At 38.0% G+C, this 15,491-nt stretch overlaps 1 protein-coding gene across 1 annotated transcript in view; it reads left to right on the top strand.

Moving 5' to 3' along the window:
* EVI5 (ecotropic viral integration site 5) overlaps window positions 1-15,491 on the top strand; it is a 197,085-nt gene that overhangs the window by 85,410 nt on the left and 96,184 nt on the right. Inside the window, exons 10-12 of the mRNA XM_023509878.1 lie at window positions 3,420-3,473; window positions 5,699-5,731; window positions 6,299-6,445. Of these exons, the coding sequence (XP_023365646.1) occupies window positions 3,420-3,473; window positions 5,699-5,731; window positions 6,299-6,445 (234 nt within the window). The remainder of the gene's footprint in view (window positions 1-3,419; window positions 3,474-5,698; window positions 5,732-6,298; window positions 6,446-15,491) is intronic.

A 15,491-nucleotide genomic window follows, 5' to 3' on the forward strand; every position in this document is an offset into this window, starting at 1 on the left:
CCTTAGGTGTAGTGGCTGGTGCCTTAGCCGCTTGAGCCACAGGCGCCGAGCCCCTTGTAGGTATTATTACTGTAATTCTCCTTTTCTTTTCTTTTGAGAGACAGAATCTCACTTTTGCTCCAGGCTAGAGGGCCCTGTCATCAGCCTAGCTCACAGCAACCTCAGAGTCTTGAGTTTAAGTGATCCTCCTGCCTCAGCCTCCCAAGTAGCAGGAACTACTGGTTTTTGCTACAGGAACCTGGTGGTTTTCATTTTTTAGTAGAGACAGGGTCTCTTCTTGCTCAGGCTGGTCTCCAGCTCCTGAGCTAAGGGATCCTCTTGCCTCAGCCTCCCAGAGTGCTTGGATTACAGATGTGAGTCACCATGCCCGGCCTATTACTCTCATTTTTTAGCTGAGGAAAGGGAAATTCCAAGACAGTGACACAGGTGTTAATTGTGGTGTGAGGATTTAGACCTAAATATACTTAATTTCAGAACCAATCTTTTAACTACTTTAGTATACTAGTATTTAGGGTTTGGGGAGGATAAACAAGACAATATAAGAATGGAGGATAGGTGGCTCCATATACCAAGGGTGGCCGGTTCAAACTCAGCCCCTGCCCCGGCCAAACTGCAACAAAAAAATAGCCAGGTGTTGTGGCAGGTGCCTGTAGTCCCAGCTACTTGGGAGGCTAAGGAAAGAGAATCACCTAAGCCTAAGAGCTGGAGGTTGCTGTGACGCCAGGGCACTCTACCAAGGGCAACAAGCGAGACTCTGTCTCTTAAAAAAAAAAAAAGAATGGAGGAAATTAGCTCTACTAGGCATTAAAAGGGATTGCAAATCTAAAATTACCAAAATACTCTGATATTAGTCTAAATAAAAATATAGTAATACTTATAACTTAAAGATAACCCTGAAATGATCTGTATTAACCAGAGAAGTTCATTACATTTATCAACTCATGATAAGGTATATGTCACAAACGAGGAAGTTATGTTTTATTGAAAAAAAAAATGTTATTAAAACGTTTGGTTTGGTATTTAGGGAAGAAAATCAATTTAGATTTTTATTTCTAACAAAATAGATTTAGAAGATTTAAAGGGGGTAAGGCCCATATAGTGACTAACATCTGTAATCCTGGCACTTAGGGAGGCAGGGGCAAGAGAATCACGTGAGGCCTGGAGCTGGAGACCAGTCTCGGCAACATAGTTGAGATCTTACCTCCACAAAAACCAGAAAAATTAGCTGGGCATGGTGCTGGGTACTTGGAGCCCCTCAGATGCTTGAGATGGTGAGGCAGAAGGATTGGTTGGGCCCCTAAGTTTGAGGTTCAGTGAGCAATGATGACATCATTGCATTTTAGTCTAGGCAACAGAGCAAGACCTTGTCTCAAATAAGAAAAAATTAAATAAAAATAGAAAGGGGTGGCGCCTGTGGCTCAAGGAGTAGGGTGCTGGCCCCATATACCGGAGGTGGCGGGTTCAAACCTGGCTCTGGCCAAAAACTGCAAAAAATAAAAAATAAAAGGAATGGGGGAAGGAAATTCAGGTGAATATTTTTTTAGTTGTAAATTATATTATTTTAGTCTTCTGTTGTAACTTTTTACTCACTTGCACAGTTCAAACTCAATTTTCTAAATCTTTTAGGACAAATAAAATGTTACCTTTGTTGATGAAATATGATTGAGAACATTCTGGGAATCCCGTTTGTTTCTTTGACTTTCTAGACTTTAGTAGTATTTAATAATTGCTTAATTTGTGTAGACCATCTATGCTGCACATGGGAGGAGGAACCAAGAAATGAAACATTTTTTTGTTTTGTAGTCTGAGATCACACATAATGTTCATTAAAATCATCTAAATATGTTTTGGTGAATAAACCAAGAAAATTTAATTTGCAGATTATCTTTGTAGTAACGCTAAGATTTGTTCCAGTCTGTAAGCTACTTAATAAGATGTAGTTATTCATAGAGTCTCTTGTTTCTCTGAACTGAAATTGTATATGTTATATAAATTGTATTTAAGTTTTTTTTTTTTTTCTTTCTTGAGACAGAGTCTCACTTTATTGCCCTTGGTAGAGTGCTGTGGTGTCACAGCTCACAGCAGCTTCCAACTCCTGAGCTCAGGTGATTCTCTTGCCTCAGCCTCCCAAGTAGCTGGGACTACAGGTGCCCACCACAATGCCCAACTATTTTCTTGTTGCAGTTTGGCCGGGGCCGGGTTTGAACCCACCACCCTCAGTATATGGGGCTGGCGCCCTACTCACTGAGCCGCAGGCACCGCCCTATATTTAAGTCTTTACTGGCAAAATAATACATTGAATCAATGTGAGAATTTTCTGAAGATGATATTTTTAGCAGAAATTTAGAGGAAGGTAGGGTTGGAAGAAGGTTGGATTGATCTCTGGAACAAATTGATATAAAAGGGTAAGTGGAGGTTTGAAACTTGATTACAAAATGAAGGGACAACATTTAGGGATTTGAAAATGAAAGGATAATTTATATAGGGGTTAGTGAGAAATTAGTGGAATATGCAAAAAAAATTTTGAAAAAAGGTAGAGTGATTTGGATTTAGTACTCGATAATGGTATCTGATTTTACTTTTTGAACTAAGAGAAAATGCTAGTAATGGAGCTTTTAATTTTCTTAAAAAAATAATTCATGATAAATATTTTCATAATATAAGGAATTTTGCAACTTGTCATCTAAAACATAAATGGAGATTTGTCTAGAGTAAATTCGCACTTGATATTTGGCCTGTGCACATGCATTTTTCAGATTTCCTATTTCTTCAACTGATATTTGAATACTAATCATGTAGATGGGCTGTGTAAGAGATAGGCAAGTTAGGATCTTTTCTATCTAATGAAAATGTTAAAACATAAAAGATGCAATAGCTCATGCCTATAGTCTTAGCACTCTGGGAGGCTGAGGTGGGAGCTCCACTTGAGCTCAGGAATTCAAGACTAACCTGAGCAAGAGCCAGACCCTGTCTCTACTAAAAATGGAATAACTAGCTAGGTGTGGTGGCGTTCACCTATAGTCCCAGCTACTGGGGAGGCTGAGGCAGGAGAATCCCTTGAACCTAGGAGTTTGAGGTTGCTGTGAGCCAGGCTGATGCCATGGTACTCACTTTAGCCTGGACAACAGAGCGAGACTTTGTCTCGAAGAAGAAAACATTGTTACTCATAATGATAAGTATAGAGAAGAGTTAGTTCTGTTTATGGCTTGTATTTAAAATTCAGTTACAGCTGGAATACTAAGACCATTTCTTTTGCCAAGTATTTTCTTACTCTGAACCTTTCACGTTTGATAATGTGACTGTTTAGACCCTTTTCTTATTTATAAATTTTCAGGACTGTGATTTAAGAATTTTTTTTTTCCAAGAGTGCTTGCAAAGAAAACTTTCTGTTTTTGTTTTTGTTTTGTTTTTTTGGGCAGAGGTTACGCACAGAGAACAGACTTTTGAAACAGCGTATCGAAACACTAGAAAAAGTAAGTAAATGACTTCTTTTGCAAGCTTCTTTGAATGCATAGTATTTATTTCTGTACATTTTAAATCCATCCTCAAAAAATTAGGCACATACTATCTCTCCTAAGTAGTGATATTGACTGCTTAACTTGCCTTGCTTACTGTTTAACTAGAATAACTTGTTATTTATAAAATTGAACTTCCATGTTAAAGTTTTAACTGAGGTTATTATCAGAGTAACATATTGACACCATTTGTTTTCTTTACATAAAATCTCTAAAAAGTATGTTCTTTTAGAATCAAGTTGGGAATCCATTCTGATACAGCATTTTAAAAATGAATTTCAAGTGTTGCCCTCACTCTACCATGTTGAATGTGGCATTGATTCCCTTAAGGCTTAGCTTTAACTTTAGTCAAAATGACTAATTCATTTCATGAATGCTTTCTTCATTTAATTCATTTTTTTTTTAATTGTTGGGGATTCATTGAGGGTACAAGAAACCAGGTTACACTGATTGCATTTGTTAGGTAAAGTCACTCTTACACTTGTGTCTTGACCCCAAAAGGTGTGTCACACACTGCATTTGATTCATTTTACATTTTAATGAAATGTGCAAATTTCACTCATTGATTTTAACCCCTTCCTCTCTGTTTCCTCTAAAATAACTGAACAAATGTAGAAATTTTTCATTATTTTTCATATTGTGCTTTTGATAATCTTTTGTAATCTTTTTCTGATGCTGTAAAAATGAATTGAGTAGTAAAAGTGTAGTGTAAGAATTTTGCTTTTCCAATCTAGGCTTTGTAGTTTAAATAAAAAGTATTTTGCTTTACTAAAAGACAAACGTTTGAATTTATAAACTATTTTTGGTGCCTTTTTTTTTTTTTTTTTTTTGAGACAGAGCCTCAAGCTGTCCCCCTGGGTAGAGTGCTGTGGCATTACAGCTCACAGCAACCTCCAACTCCTGGGCTCAAGCGAGTCTCTTACCTCTCTCCCAAGTAGCTGGGACCACAGGCGCCCGCCACAACGCCTGGCTATTTTTTGGTTGCAGCCGTCATTGTTTGGCGGGTCTGGGCTGGGGATTCGAACCCGCCACCTTAGGTGTACATGGCTGGCGCCTTAGCCGGTTGAGCTATAGGCGCCGAGCCTGGTGCCTTTTTTTAAAAACCAGAGATGAGAGTGTATTAAAAGTGGCCTCATGATATTGCCACAATTTAAGTATCTTAAAATCTTCCTTGAAAAATCTAGAAATACTCAAGAAAGGAATAAATGGAACTATATGGATAGTTCACAGTATTTGTCTTTGGTTTAAAAAGTATTGATGACTTTGTATAAACAGAAGTATACAAGAACAGTATGCTTATGAGATGTCTGTTTTGGTTGTATAAAAATTGGAGATACATTTTATTAAGTCAAAATAGTTTCCTTGTTTTTCTCACATCATGTTAGAGTTGTTATAAGGATAATTCTGTTTTTTCATGAGGTTGAGTTTAATTGTTTTTAAGTTGTTTTAATTGTGTGTGTACTCTTTCCCCCCCCAATACCCACTTTATAGTAAAATATATATCATGTTAGGTGGTTTTTTTGTCTTTGAAATGAAACATTTTCACAGAAGAAGTGTTCTTATTTCCTTGACTCCTCAGAATGATAAAGATGCTATAAGAAAGTGTTAAGTTTGGATTTTGCATTCTAGAAGAGTACTTTTTTTTTTTTTTTTACTGGCTTAGATGGCCTAGACATGTCACTTAGCACTTAGAATTCTATAAATACTTTTCTATGAATTGGATTCTGTAATCAATTACCCAGTTACTGCTGGAGATGATTAAGTTGAGCCCATTATCATATGTTACATTTTTCTTCTTTGTTTCCTTGGAGGCTGTTGTTGCACCAATTGCTGTCATACTTGTTAAATGGACTTGCTTACTCAGATTCCTTCTCCCTTTCATATAAGTGATTTGATAATATGGTTAAGTGTAAAAATAGAGATGTACAGATAATGTTTTCAAAAGAAGAAATTTGCTTGTCCAAATAATAAAAAACCACTTGGAGTTTGTCTTTTTGTTTTAATATATTTCCTTAAGGCTTAACAATAAAAACACCTTCAGTAAAGAGTGTTAAATTTCAAATGTCCGTTTTAATTAGCAATGAAAAGTAGGTGGAATTTGGGTATGTTTGTTTCTTCTCATTCCTGATTTTATCACTTTTATTTCTTTTCTTATATTTCTATCTGAATTTTTCCTTTTGTAGGAAAGTGCTTCCTTGGCAGATAGATTGATACAGGTATAGTTTTGGTTTTATTTTTTTTAGCATTTTATTAACTTTACGTCTAAGGAAAGTCATAAAGCTAGAAATTCGTATTTTAATGCATGCAATTTTACATGCATTTTTCCTAGGCATAATTTTTGGGATGATATATGTATGGGTGTAAACTTAATTTTTTGATAACAGTATATTATCTTGGTTTATTAAAATAGATACCTTTTGCACGTTTTAAAGCTAACCTCATTTAAAAAAGTATTTACTTAAAAATGGCAATCAGTGGATTCTGTGAAATTAACACTATTCCTTGAAAATTTTAGTCCTGCATGTGCAACTCAGTAATATTGCATGAATTAAATTTTTATTGACTGAAAGAAGAATTGTTCTTAAGATTGTCGGATGAATTTCTCATTTAGCTTCCCAAAATTTGCTGGAGCAATAACAAGCTGCTGGCTAATGATTACTTAGGCTGTTCTGTTCTCTGAGGTGATTTTTTTTTTAACATGTCAAAGTAAATAAGCCTCACGAAGGCAGTCTTTCTTGAATCTATCCTAAATTGCTTTATACACAAAAAAATTATGTCCTAAGGGACAAGTGACAAGAGCCCAGGAGGCTGAGGAAAACTACCTCATAAAACGGGAGTTGGCCACCATCAAACAGCAGAGTGATGAGGCCAGCGCTAAGCTGGAGCGGGCTGAAAATACCATCAGGAAGCTCCAGTGCCAACAACAATGGGTAAGGAGGCTGGCAGTGCTTTTTCTCACCTTTCTCATCTCCCCTCCCTTTAAACCAGTTTTTTTTAAAGCACAGCTTCTGTGCTGTTGTCTTAATTTGGTTTTTTTTTTTTTTTTTTACTTTAATTGAATTCTTCCATTTTATGTTTAGTAATATTTAGGGGTCTTACTGTGGCCCAAAGACTCCTTGTTCTAACTTTTTTCTGTCTACATAGTTTTGTCAGAAATAGGTAATGTTTTTTTCCTTACACAACATTCTAAGTCATAGAAAATGAGCAGTGTATATGAGACTTGATTTTTAGATTTTAGAATTCTGTTTTCACAATAGATATCATTTTGCCAAGAATAATTTTAAAATTCTAACCCAGGCTAGTTATTATTTATTGTGCTAATGAAATATCACTCAACCTATAGAACACATATAATCCTCTCACTTAAAAAGCTTTGCTAGTTTGGGAACTTGTATCTTATGAAATGCTGTAGTTTGGACTTCCTACATCAAGGGATTGAATCATGAGTTAAAATATATGCTGACCTTTTTTCAAAAGGTGGGGCATTATCAAAAAATAGCCCTTTAAAAATTATGTTAACTAACCTAGGGTACTAAACAGCTACTGATTATACAGCTAGCCTCAGGCATCTAGCAACTTAGACATCATTTTCCACTGGCAAATTCAAACTAGGGTGATGTAATCGGGAATATGAGGGTAAAAGAAAAGCCAGCATTTTATCTTTGAAAAGATATTTCTTGTTTCTGTTTTTTGGATTGTAGTTAAGAAATAGGGAGAAAAAATTGTGTCAAATCTAGAAGTTGGTCCAGGTCTGGAAGCCAAATAGAATGATTGAGAAGTTGGACATTATTTTTATTCAGTAAAATTAAGAAATAGTATCATTTTCTGGGTACAAAAATTCCAAAACTAACCCAAATAAACGAGACAATTGAAAGAGCCGTAAACATGTTTTTTCTATTAGTTATTAAACATGCCTAAAGAAATGAACCTGGGAGTGATAAAATAATACTAAAAAGATAAATATTTTGCACTGCTTTTGTATGAATGTCAATAGTAGACAAGCATAAAAACAGAAAAACACAGAATTGTAGAGTATTTGGGGAATTAAGCTGAAATGAGTTAGTATAATGTGATTCTTTTTAAGAAGGAAAGACAATTATGTTTGCATTTAGCATAAGCTGTAGCCATAACACATAAGAATCATGAATTAAATCTTTTGCATTGTTTTGTGAAGATTGAGACCTGTGAGTCTTTTTGAGACCTCAAAAGGTTAAAATGTAGGTTTATAAAGTTAACTGGGCAAGCAGAACAGCCTGTGTTAATTGAGTGAACATATCACTGGAAGAAAAAAGTGACCATCTATCGCTCAGTGTTTATTTATTTATTTTGAGACAGAGTTTCATTATGTCACCCTTGGTAGAGTGCTGTATTATCACAGCTCACAGCAACTTCAAACTCTTGAGCTTAAGGGATTCTCTTACCTCTCTCCCAAGTAGCTGGGACTACAATGCCTGGCTGTTTTTTTTTCCTTGTAGTTGTTGTTGTTTAGCCGGCCTGGGTTGGGTTTGAACCTGCCAGCCCCGGTGTACGTGGCTGGTGCCCTAACCACTGAGCAACGGACGCCAACCCATATAGCTCAGTGTTTTGATTACAGTTTTCCACTGTGACTATATGAGTTCTTCAAAATTCTCTTAAATTTGTATTCCAGCAGGGGGTATTGAGTTACCAAAATAACCATCCACTACCACTCTCTACTGCCAAATGGTGGCATTTTATTAGAAAGAGCTTTGGATTTCATTTATGGGATGAGTTTTTTTTTTTTTGGAGACAAAGCCTCAAACTGTCGTCCTGGGTAGAGTGCCATGGCATCACAGCTCACAGCAACCTCTAACTCCTGGGCTCAAGCGAGTTTCCTGCCTCCACTTCCCAAGTAGCTGGGATTACAGGCGCCCACCACAACGCTCGCTATTTTTTGATTGCAGCCGTCATTGTTGTTTGGGGGGCTGGGCTGGATTTGAACCCACCAGCTCGGGTATATGTGGCTGACGCCTTAGCCACTTGAGCCACAGGCACTGAGCCTGGAATGAGATTCTAATCTTAATTGGCTGTGTGATTTTATATAGCTGAAGACAGTCTTTTTTTTTTTTTTTTCTTTAAAATGGTAAAACTAGGACTAGCTTGTCTTAGGTCTCTCTCTTTTGCTATTTGATTTATATATGTGTGTGTGTGTGTGTATTTTATTGAGACACAGTCCTGTTATGTTACCCTCAGTAGAGTGCCCTGGTATCATAACTCAGAGCAACCTCAAACTTCTGGACTCTTAAGTGGTTCTCTTACCTCCACCTCCCAAGTAGCTGGGACTACAGGCGCCCACCACAATGCCTGGCTATTTTTAGAGACGGGATATTGCTCAGGCTGGTCTCCCAACTTCTGAGCTCAGTCAGTCCACCCACCTTGGCCTTCCAGAGTGCTAGGATTACAGGCATGAGCCACTGTGCTCAGCCTAATTTATTACTATTTTATTTTTTTTTTGAGAGAGAGAATCTTACTGTGTTGCCCAGGCTGAAATGCTGTGGTGTCAGCCTAGCTCACAGCAGCCTCTAACTCCTAGATTCACTCAATCTTCCTGCTTCAGCTTCCGGGGGGGCTAGGACTATAGGCACCCACCGTAACCAGGCTATTTTTTTCTATTTTTAGTAAGAGATGGCTTCTTGCTCTTCTTTAGGCTACTCTTGAACTCAAAGGATCTTTCTGCCTTGGCCTCCCAGAGTGCTAGGATTACAAGTGTGAGCCACGACCTTCTCTTTCATTTTTTAAATGAACTTTATTGGCTTGGCGCCTGTGGCTCAAGCGGCTAAGGCGCCAGCCACATACACCTGAGGTGGCAGGTTCGAATCCCCAGCCCGGGCCCGCCAAACAACAATGAGGGCTGCAACCAAAAATGGCCGGGTGTTGTGGCGAGCGCCTGTAGTCCCAGCTACTTGGGAGGCTGAGGCAGGAGACTCGCTTCAGCCCAGGAGTTGGAGGTTGCTATGAGCTATGATGCCACAGCACTCTACCCAGGGGGATAGCTTGAGGCTCCGTCTCAAAAAAAAAAAAAAATGAACTTTATTAAAATATAAAAGTTTTCTTTTTAACTGACACCTAATGTTAATTATTGTGTATATTTATGGGTAATAATTTGATGTTTTGATATGTGTATATGTTGTATAACGATCAAATCCAGGTGGTTAGCATACCTAACCACTTCAAACATTAATTATTTCTTTGTGGTGAGAACATTCAAAATCTTTTTTAATGCCATGGCGGGAAGATTGCTGAGGTCAGGAGTTTGAGACCAGCTTGAGCAAGAGTGAGACTTTGTTTCTACTAAAAATAGAAAAATTAGCCTGGCCTTGTTGCTACTTGGGAGGCTGATGCAGGAAGATTGCTTGAATCTAGAAGTTTGAGATTGCTGTGAGCTAGGGAGGGTGAGGCCAAGGCACTCTGGCCTGAGGGACAGAGTAAGACTCTGTCTGAAAACCCCTCCCCACCAAAATAATTCTTTCTTCTAGCTTTTTAAAAATATACAATACATTATTTTTATCTAATCACTCTGCTGTGCAGTAAACAGCAGGATTTATTCCTCTTCTCTAAGTGTAACTTTGTACCTGTTGACCAGTATCTTAACCAGCCACTTGTTCCACCCGCTGGCCTCTAATAACCGTTCTTTTATTCTTTGCTTCCATGAGATTCACTTTTTTACATTTCAGACATGTGAGATCATGTTTGTATTTTGTGTCTGGTTTATTTCACTTAACAGAATGTCCTCTAGGTTCATCTGTGTTGTCACAAGGATAGAATTTCTTTCTTTCTTCTTTTTTTTTTTTTTTGGTAGAAACAGAGTCTAACTTTCTTGCCCTCAGTAGAGAGCTGTGGCGTCAATAGCTCACAGCAACCTCCAACTCCTGGGCTTAAGTGATTCTCTTGCCCCAGCCTCCTGAGTAGCTGGGACTACAGGTACCCGCCACAACGCCCAGCTATTTTTTGGCTGCAGTTTGGCTGGGGCTGGGTTTGAACCCGCCACCCTCGGTATATGGGGCTGGCCCCCTACTCACTGAGCCACAGGCACCGCCCCAGAATTTCATTCTTTTTTGGCTGAATAGTATTCCCTTGTGTACACATACTACATATTCTTTATCCATTCATCCATTGATGTACACTTAAATTGGTTCTGTGTCTTGGCTCTTGTGAATAGTGGTGTATTAAATGTGGGAGTGCAGATATTTCTTTGACACACTGATTTCATTTCTTTTAGATGTATATATGGGATTGCTGGATCTTACTTTTTTTTTTTAATTGTGGTAAAATACAGGGTGCACATAAAGTTCGTGTGCAATTTAAAGTTACAACTATTGCCAGGTGTGGTGGCTCTCCCTGAGGCCAAGGCAGGTGGATAGCTTAAGCTCATGAGTTCCAGACTCTGTCTCTACTAAAAATAGAAAAACTGAGGCAGGAGGATTGCTTGAGCCCAAGAGTTGGAAGTTGTTGTGAGCTAGGACGCCCCATCACACCCAGGGTGACAGCCTGAGACTCTCTCAAAACAAAACAACAAAAAAGTTACAACTATTTTAAATTGCACATGCACTCTATGTCCACTCTGTATATGTAACATAAAATTTTCCATTTAAGTACACAGTTGAGTAGCATTAAGTATGTTTACAGTGTTGTGCAGCCGTTACCATTATTGACTTTAGAGCTTTTCATCATCCCAGACTAAAGCTCTGTACCCACTAAACAGAAGATCATCTTCTTCCCTCCCCTTAGCCCGAGCAGCCTCTTTCTACTTTCTGTGTCTCTGTTTACCTGTTCCGGGCAACTCATGTAAATGTAATCATACAATATCTGTGCTCTTGCATATGGCTTATTTCACTTAGTATTTTTAAGGTCCATCCTTGTTGTAGCCTGTATCTGAATTTAATTAGTCTTTATGGCTGAGTAAGATACCATTGTATTCATATACTACATTTTGTTCATCCATTAATTGATGGTCATTTGGGTTGTTAATTTCTTTTGCTATTGTGACTAATGCCCCTATGAATATTGGTATATAAGTATCTCAGTGCCTGGTTTTATTTATTTATTTATTTTCAGAGTCTCATGTTGTTGCCCTTGGTAGAGTGCTGTGGCATCACAGCTCACAGTAACCTCCAGCTCTTGGACTTAAGCAGTTCTCTTGCCTCAGCCTCATCCCAGTGCCTGGTTTTAATTCTTTTGGGTCTATACCTAAAAGTGGAGTTGCTGGATTATGTGCAGTACCATGTGTAATTTTTTTAGGAAGAGCCAGACTGTTTTCCACAGTGGCTATCCCACTTTATAGTCCCATGTGCAGTATACAAGGGTTTCAGTTTTTCACATCCTTACCAACTCCTGTTATTTATTTATTGTAAGTAATAGCCATCTTCATACGTGTGAAGCAGTATTCATTGTGGTTCAAGTCTTTGTTCAACTTTAAAATTCTTTCAATGCAGAGACCATATCAAAGAGACATTTAAAGAGTTATTTTTTCACCCCAATTTGGCTTTTTTTCTTTTACTCCAAATATAAGTAACAGCTAATTTAGTCATGAGAAAGTTAACAATCTGTTTCGCTTTTCATTCTGTAATGATTGTCAAGATATTAGGTTCAATTTGTGTAAACACTTTGTGTTTTTCTCAAACTTATATAATGTGGTAATCTTTTAATGAAATGAATGTATTTATTCACTTGAAAAGGAAAATGCAAGGTATTGTCTTACATGCAGAAGGTACAATAGTAAACAAGAAAGATGAGGTCTGTTATTTCATGAAGTGCTGTACTAGGCGAGACACAATTAAACAAGTAAATATAATTTCAGCTGGTGTTATATAAGGGCTATGAAGAGAATAAAGGAGCAGAGGGGTACTACATGCAGATTAGCTTCCCCAAGGAAGTAACATTTGACTAGATATTAAGTGATGTAAAGAAGGAAACTATTTGAAGTTCTGGGGAGAAGCATTCCTGGTAGAACATACAACTATTATAAAGGCCTTGATCGGCTTGGCGCCTGTGGCTCAAGTGGCTAAGGTGCCAGCCATGTACACCCAAGGTGGCGGGTTCGAATCCAGCCCAGGCCCGCCAAACAACAATGACGGCTGCAACCAAAAAATAGCCGGGCGTTGTGGCGGGCGCCTGTGGTCCCAGCTACTTGGGAGGCGGAGGCAGGAGACTCGCTTGAGCCCAGGAGTTGGAGATTGCTGTGAGCTGAGATGCCACAGCACTCTACCCAGGAGGACAGCTTGAGGCTCCTATCTCAAAAAAAAAAAAAAAAAAAAAAGGCCTTGATCAAGGAATACATTTGTGGTGATCAAAGAACAGAACAATATGTATGTATAAACTCCAGGAAAACTAAATTTTGAAAAAAGATATAATCTGGCACAGTGGCTCCTGCCTATAATCCTAGCACTTTGGGAAGCTAAGAAGGGAGGATTGCTTGAGGCCAGGAGTTCAAGACTACCTTAGGGACTAGTGATACCCTGTCTCTTAAAAAAAAAAAGTCAGGTATGGTGATTCACACCTGTAGTCTCAGCTACTCGGAAAGCTGAGGCAGGACAATCATTTGAGCCCAGGAGCTGGAGGTTGCAGTGAGCTATGATGACACCTCTGTACTCTAGTCCAGACAAAAGACTGAGACCTGATCTCAGAAAAAAAAATACATATTTGAGTAGCAAGTAGCAGAGATAAAATGGAATAATTTAAAAATAGTAAGTAGGCTTGGTGCCTGTGGCTTAAGTGGCTAAGGCGCCAGCCACATACACCTGAGCTGGCGGGTTCGAATCCAGCCTGGGCCGCCAAACAACAATGATGGCTGCAACCAGAAAAATAGCCAGGCGTTGTGGTGGGCACCTGTGGTCCCAGCTACTTGGGAGGCAGAGGCAGGAGACTTACTTGAGCCCAGCAGTTGGAGGTTGCGGTGAGCTGTGATGCCACAGCACTCTACCCAGGGCGACAGCTTGAGGCTCTGTCACAAAAAAAAAAAAAAAAAAAAAAAGTAAAGAAGAAAGGAATGAGTAAATGGATCAAATTGAAAAGTAGCGAGATCATAGATTTTATTCTAACTGTATCAATATTACATTAAATGTAAGCATTCTAAACATACCAATTAAAAGATGGTTAAAAAGACAAAAACCTGTCTTAAAAAACCCTCAATTTTAAATACAAAAACCTTGGTAGGTTATAAGTAAAAAGATGCACAAGCAGTGAACAATTAGAGAAGAAAATTATGAAAAAAGTCCATTCACTGTAGCGTTCAAAAGAATTAAATACATAGGAATAAATTTAACCAAGAAGGTGAAAGATTCATACACTGAAAACTGAAATATTATTTATTCATGTTTTGAAGGAAATTAAAGAAGATGAAAATATCATCCGTGTTTGTTGATTGGAAGTGATTCAGTCCTATCAAACTTATCAGAATTCTCGTGGTCTTTTGCACAATTTGAAAGCTGATCCTTAGATTTATATGTAATTACAGGGGCCTTGAATAGCCAAAACAATCTTCAGAAAGAACAAAATAGTTGTAGGACTCACACTTCTGATTTCAAGACTTAGTACAAAGCTATAGTAATCAAAGCAGTGTAATACTGGCATAAGGATAGACATACAGATCAATGGAATAGAATTCAGAGTCTAGAAATGAACCTATATATGTATCTGTGGCCAGTTGGTTTTCAGTGGGGATGCTGAGACCAGTAAATGAGGCAAGAATAGTTTTTTCAACCAATAGTGCTGAAAAAACTGGATATTCTCATAAAAAGGATGAGATTGGACCTTTACTATGTACTATACATACACAAAAGATTAAAATGCTTAAAGATTAAAATGTCCCTTTAAGTATTTTACAGGTTCCATGTCAGTTTTTCTAGGAAGCCCATAGAAGCCAAAAGGATCTGAGTCAGAAGGTTGAATGACTCTTGCTCTTGAGTGTGGGGTGGCACACATGTGTTTGTGTTGGACAGCTTTTCTGGTTGAGACCAAGTGTCCTTAAGTCTAGCTGGATCTATTTAAGAGCTTTATGCCCTACCAGTGACTGCTTATTATTTAGGTGCATCAATTAAGCAATTTTGCCTGCTGTTTTTGGCTTAGATCAGCATCAACAAGGAGGATTTAGTAGTTAAATCTGGTGTATTCTGAAATGAGTGCCTTTTGAAGTCCTTTGGGCCTGTTTACTAGGGAGTACTTAATGGAGACTAAGACAAGGTTTCTTCTGACCTTCCCTGCCTCTTTTGTAATTCTAGAGAGAAGATGAAATAATTATATAGTAGTTTTTAAGAACCAAGGAGTTGGTATGAGGAATATAAACCCATTTTACCTAGATTAACACGTGAATAAATGTTAATAAAATAAAAACTACCTCTTTGTCACTAGAAGTTATAAATTCTTCCAGGTAATTTATTTTAGAAAATGTGTTTGTTTCAGCTTTATATAGGTATTGCCCACACCTGATTTACAGAGTGTTTTTTTTTTTCCCCCAGTGGTAGCTAGTTGATATAAATCTTTCTAAAAATCCAAATCCAAGTAGATTGGTAACTTTACATATTTATTAAGTAATTTGGTAAACTTTTAAGCTGTTGGTCACTGTGCTTATAAATCTGGACATAAGTTTTCTTCCAAAACAAATTTTGACCTCAGTCTAAAGATGTAATATTTTGCTTTCATATGTAATCATGTTTTCTTTTCAGCTTAAATGATAAATGAGGATCACTTTAATGGAAAGGGAGTATTTGTTTTGTTTTGTTTTGTTTTTTTGAGTGCCTTGGCATCATCATAGCTCACAGCAACCTCCAACTAGGGGCTCAAGCGATCCTCTTGCCCCAGTTTTTCTATTTTTAGTGGAGACAGGGTCTCGCTCAAGCTCAGGCTGTTCTTGAACTCCTGAGCTCAAGCAATCCACCCACCTCGGCCTCCCAGAGTGCTAGGATTACAGGCATGAACCACTGCCCCTGGCCAAGGGAGTAATTGTTGGTTTTTTTTTTTTTT

Source organism: Otolemur garnettii, unplaced genomic scaffold (genome assembly GCF_000181295.1).
Source record: "Otolemur garnettii isolate 467f Iridium unplaced genomic scaffold, OtoGar3 scaffold00010, whole genome shotgun sequence".
In the NCBI taxonomy this organism is placed as follows: Eukaryota; Metazoa; Chordata; class Mammalia; order Primates; family Galagidae; genus Otolemur; species Otolemur garnettii.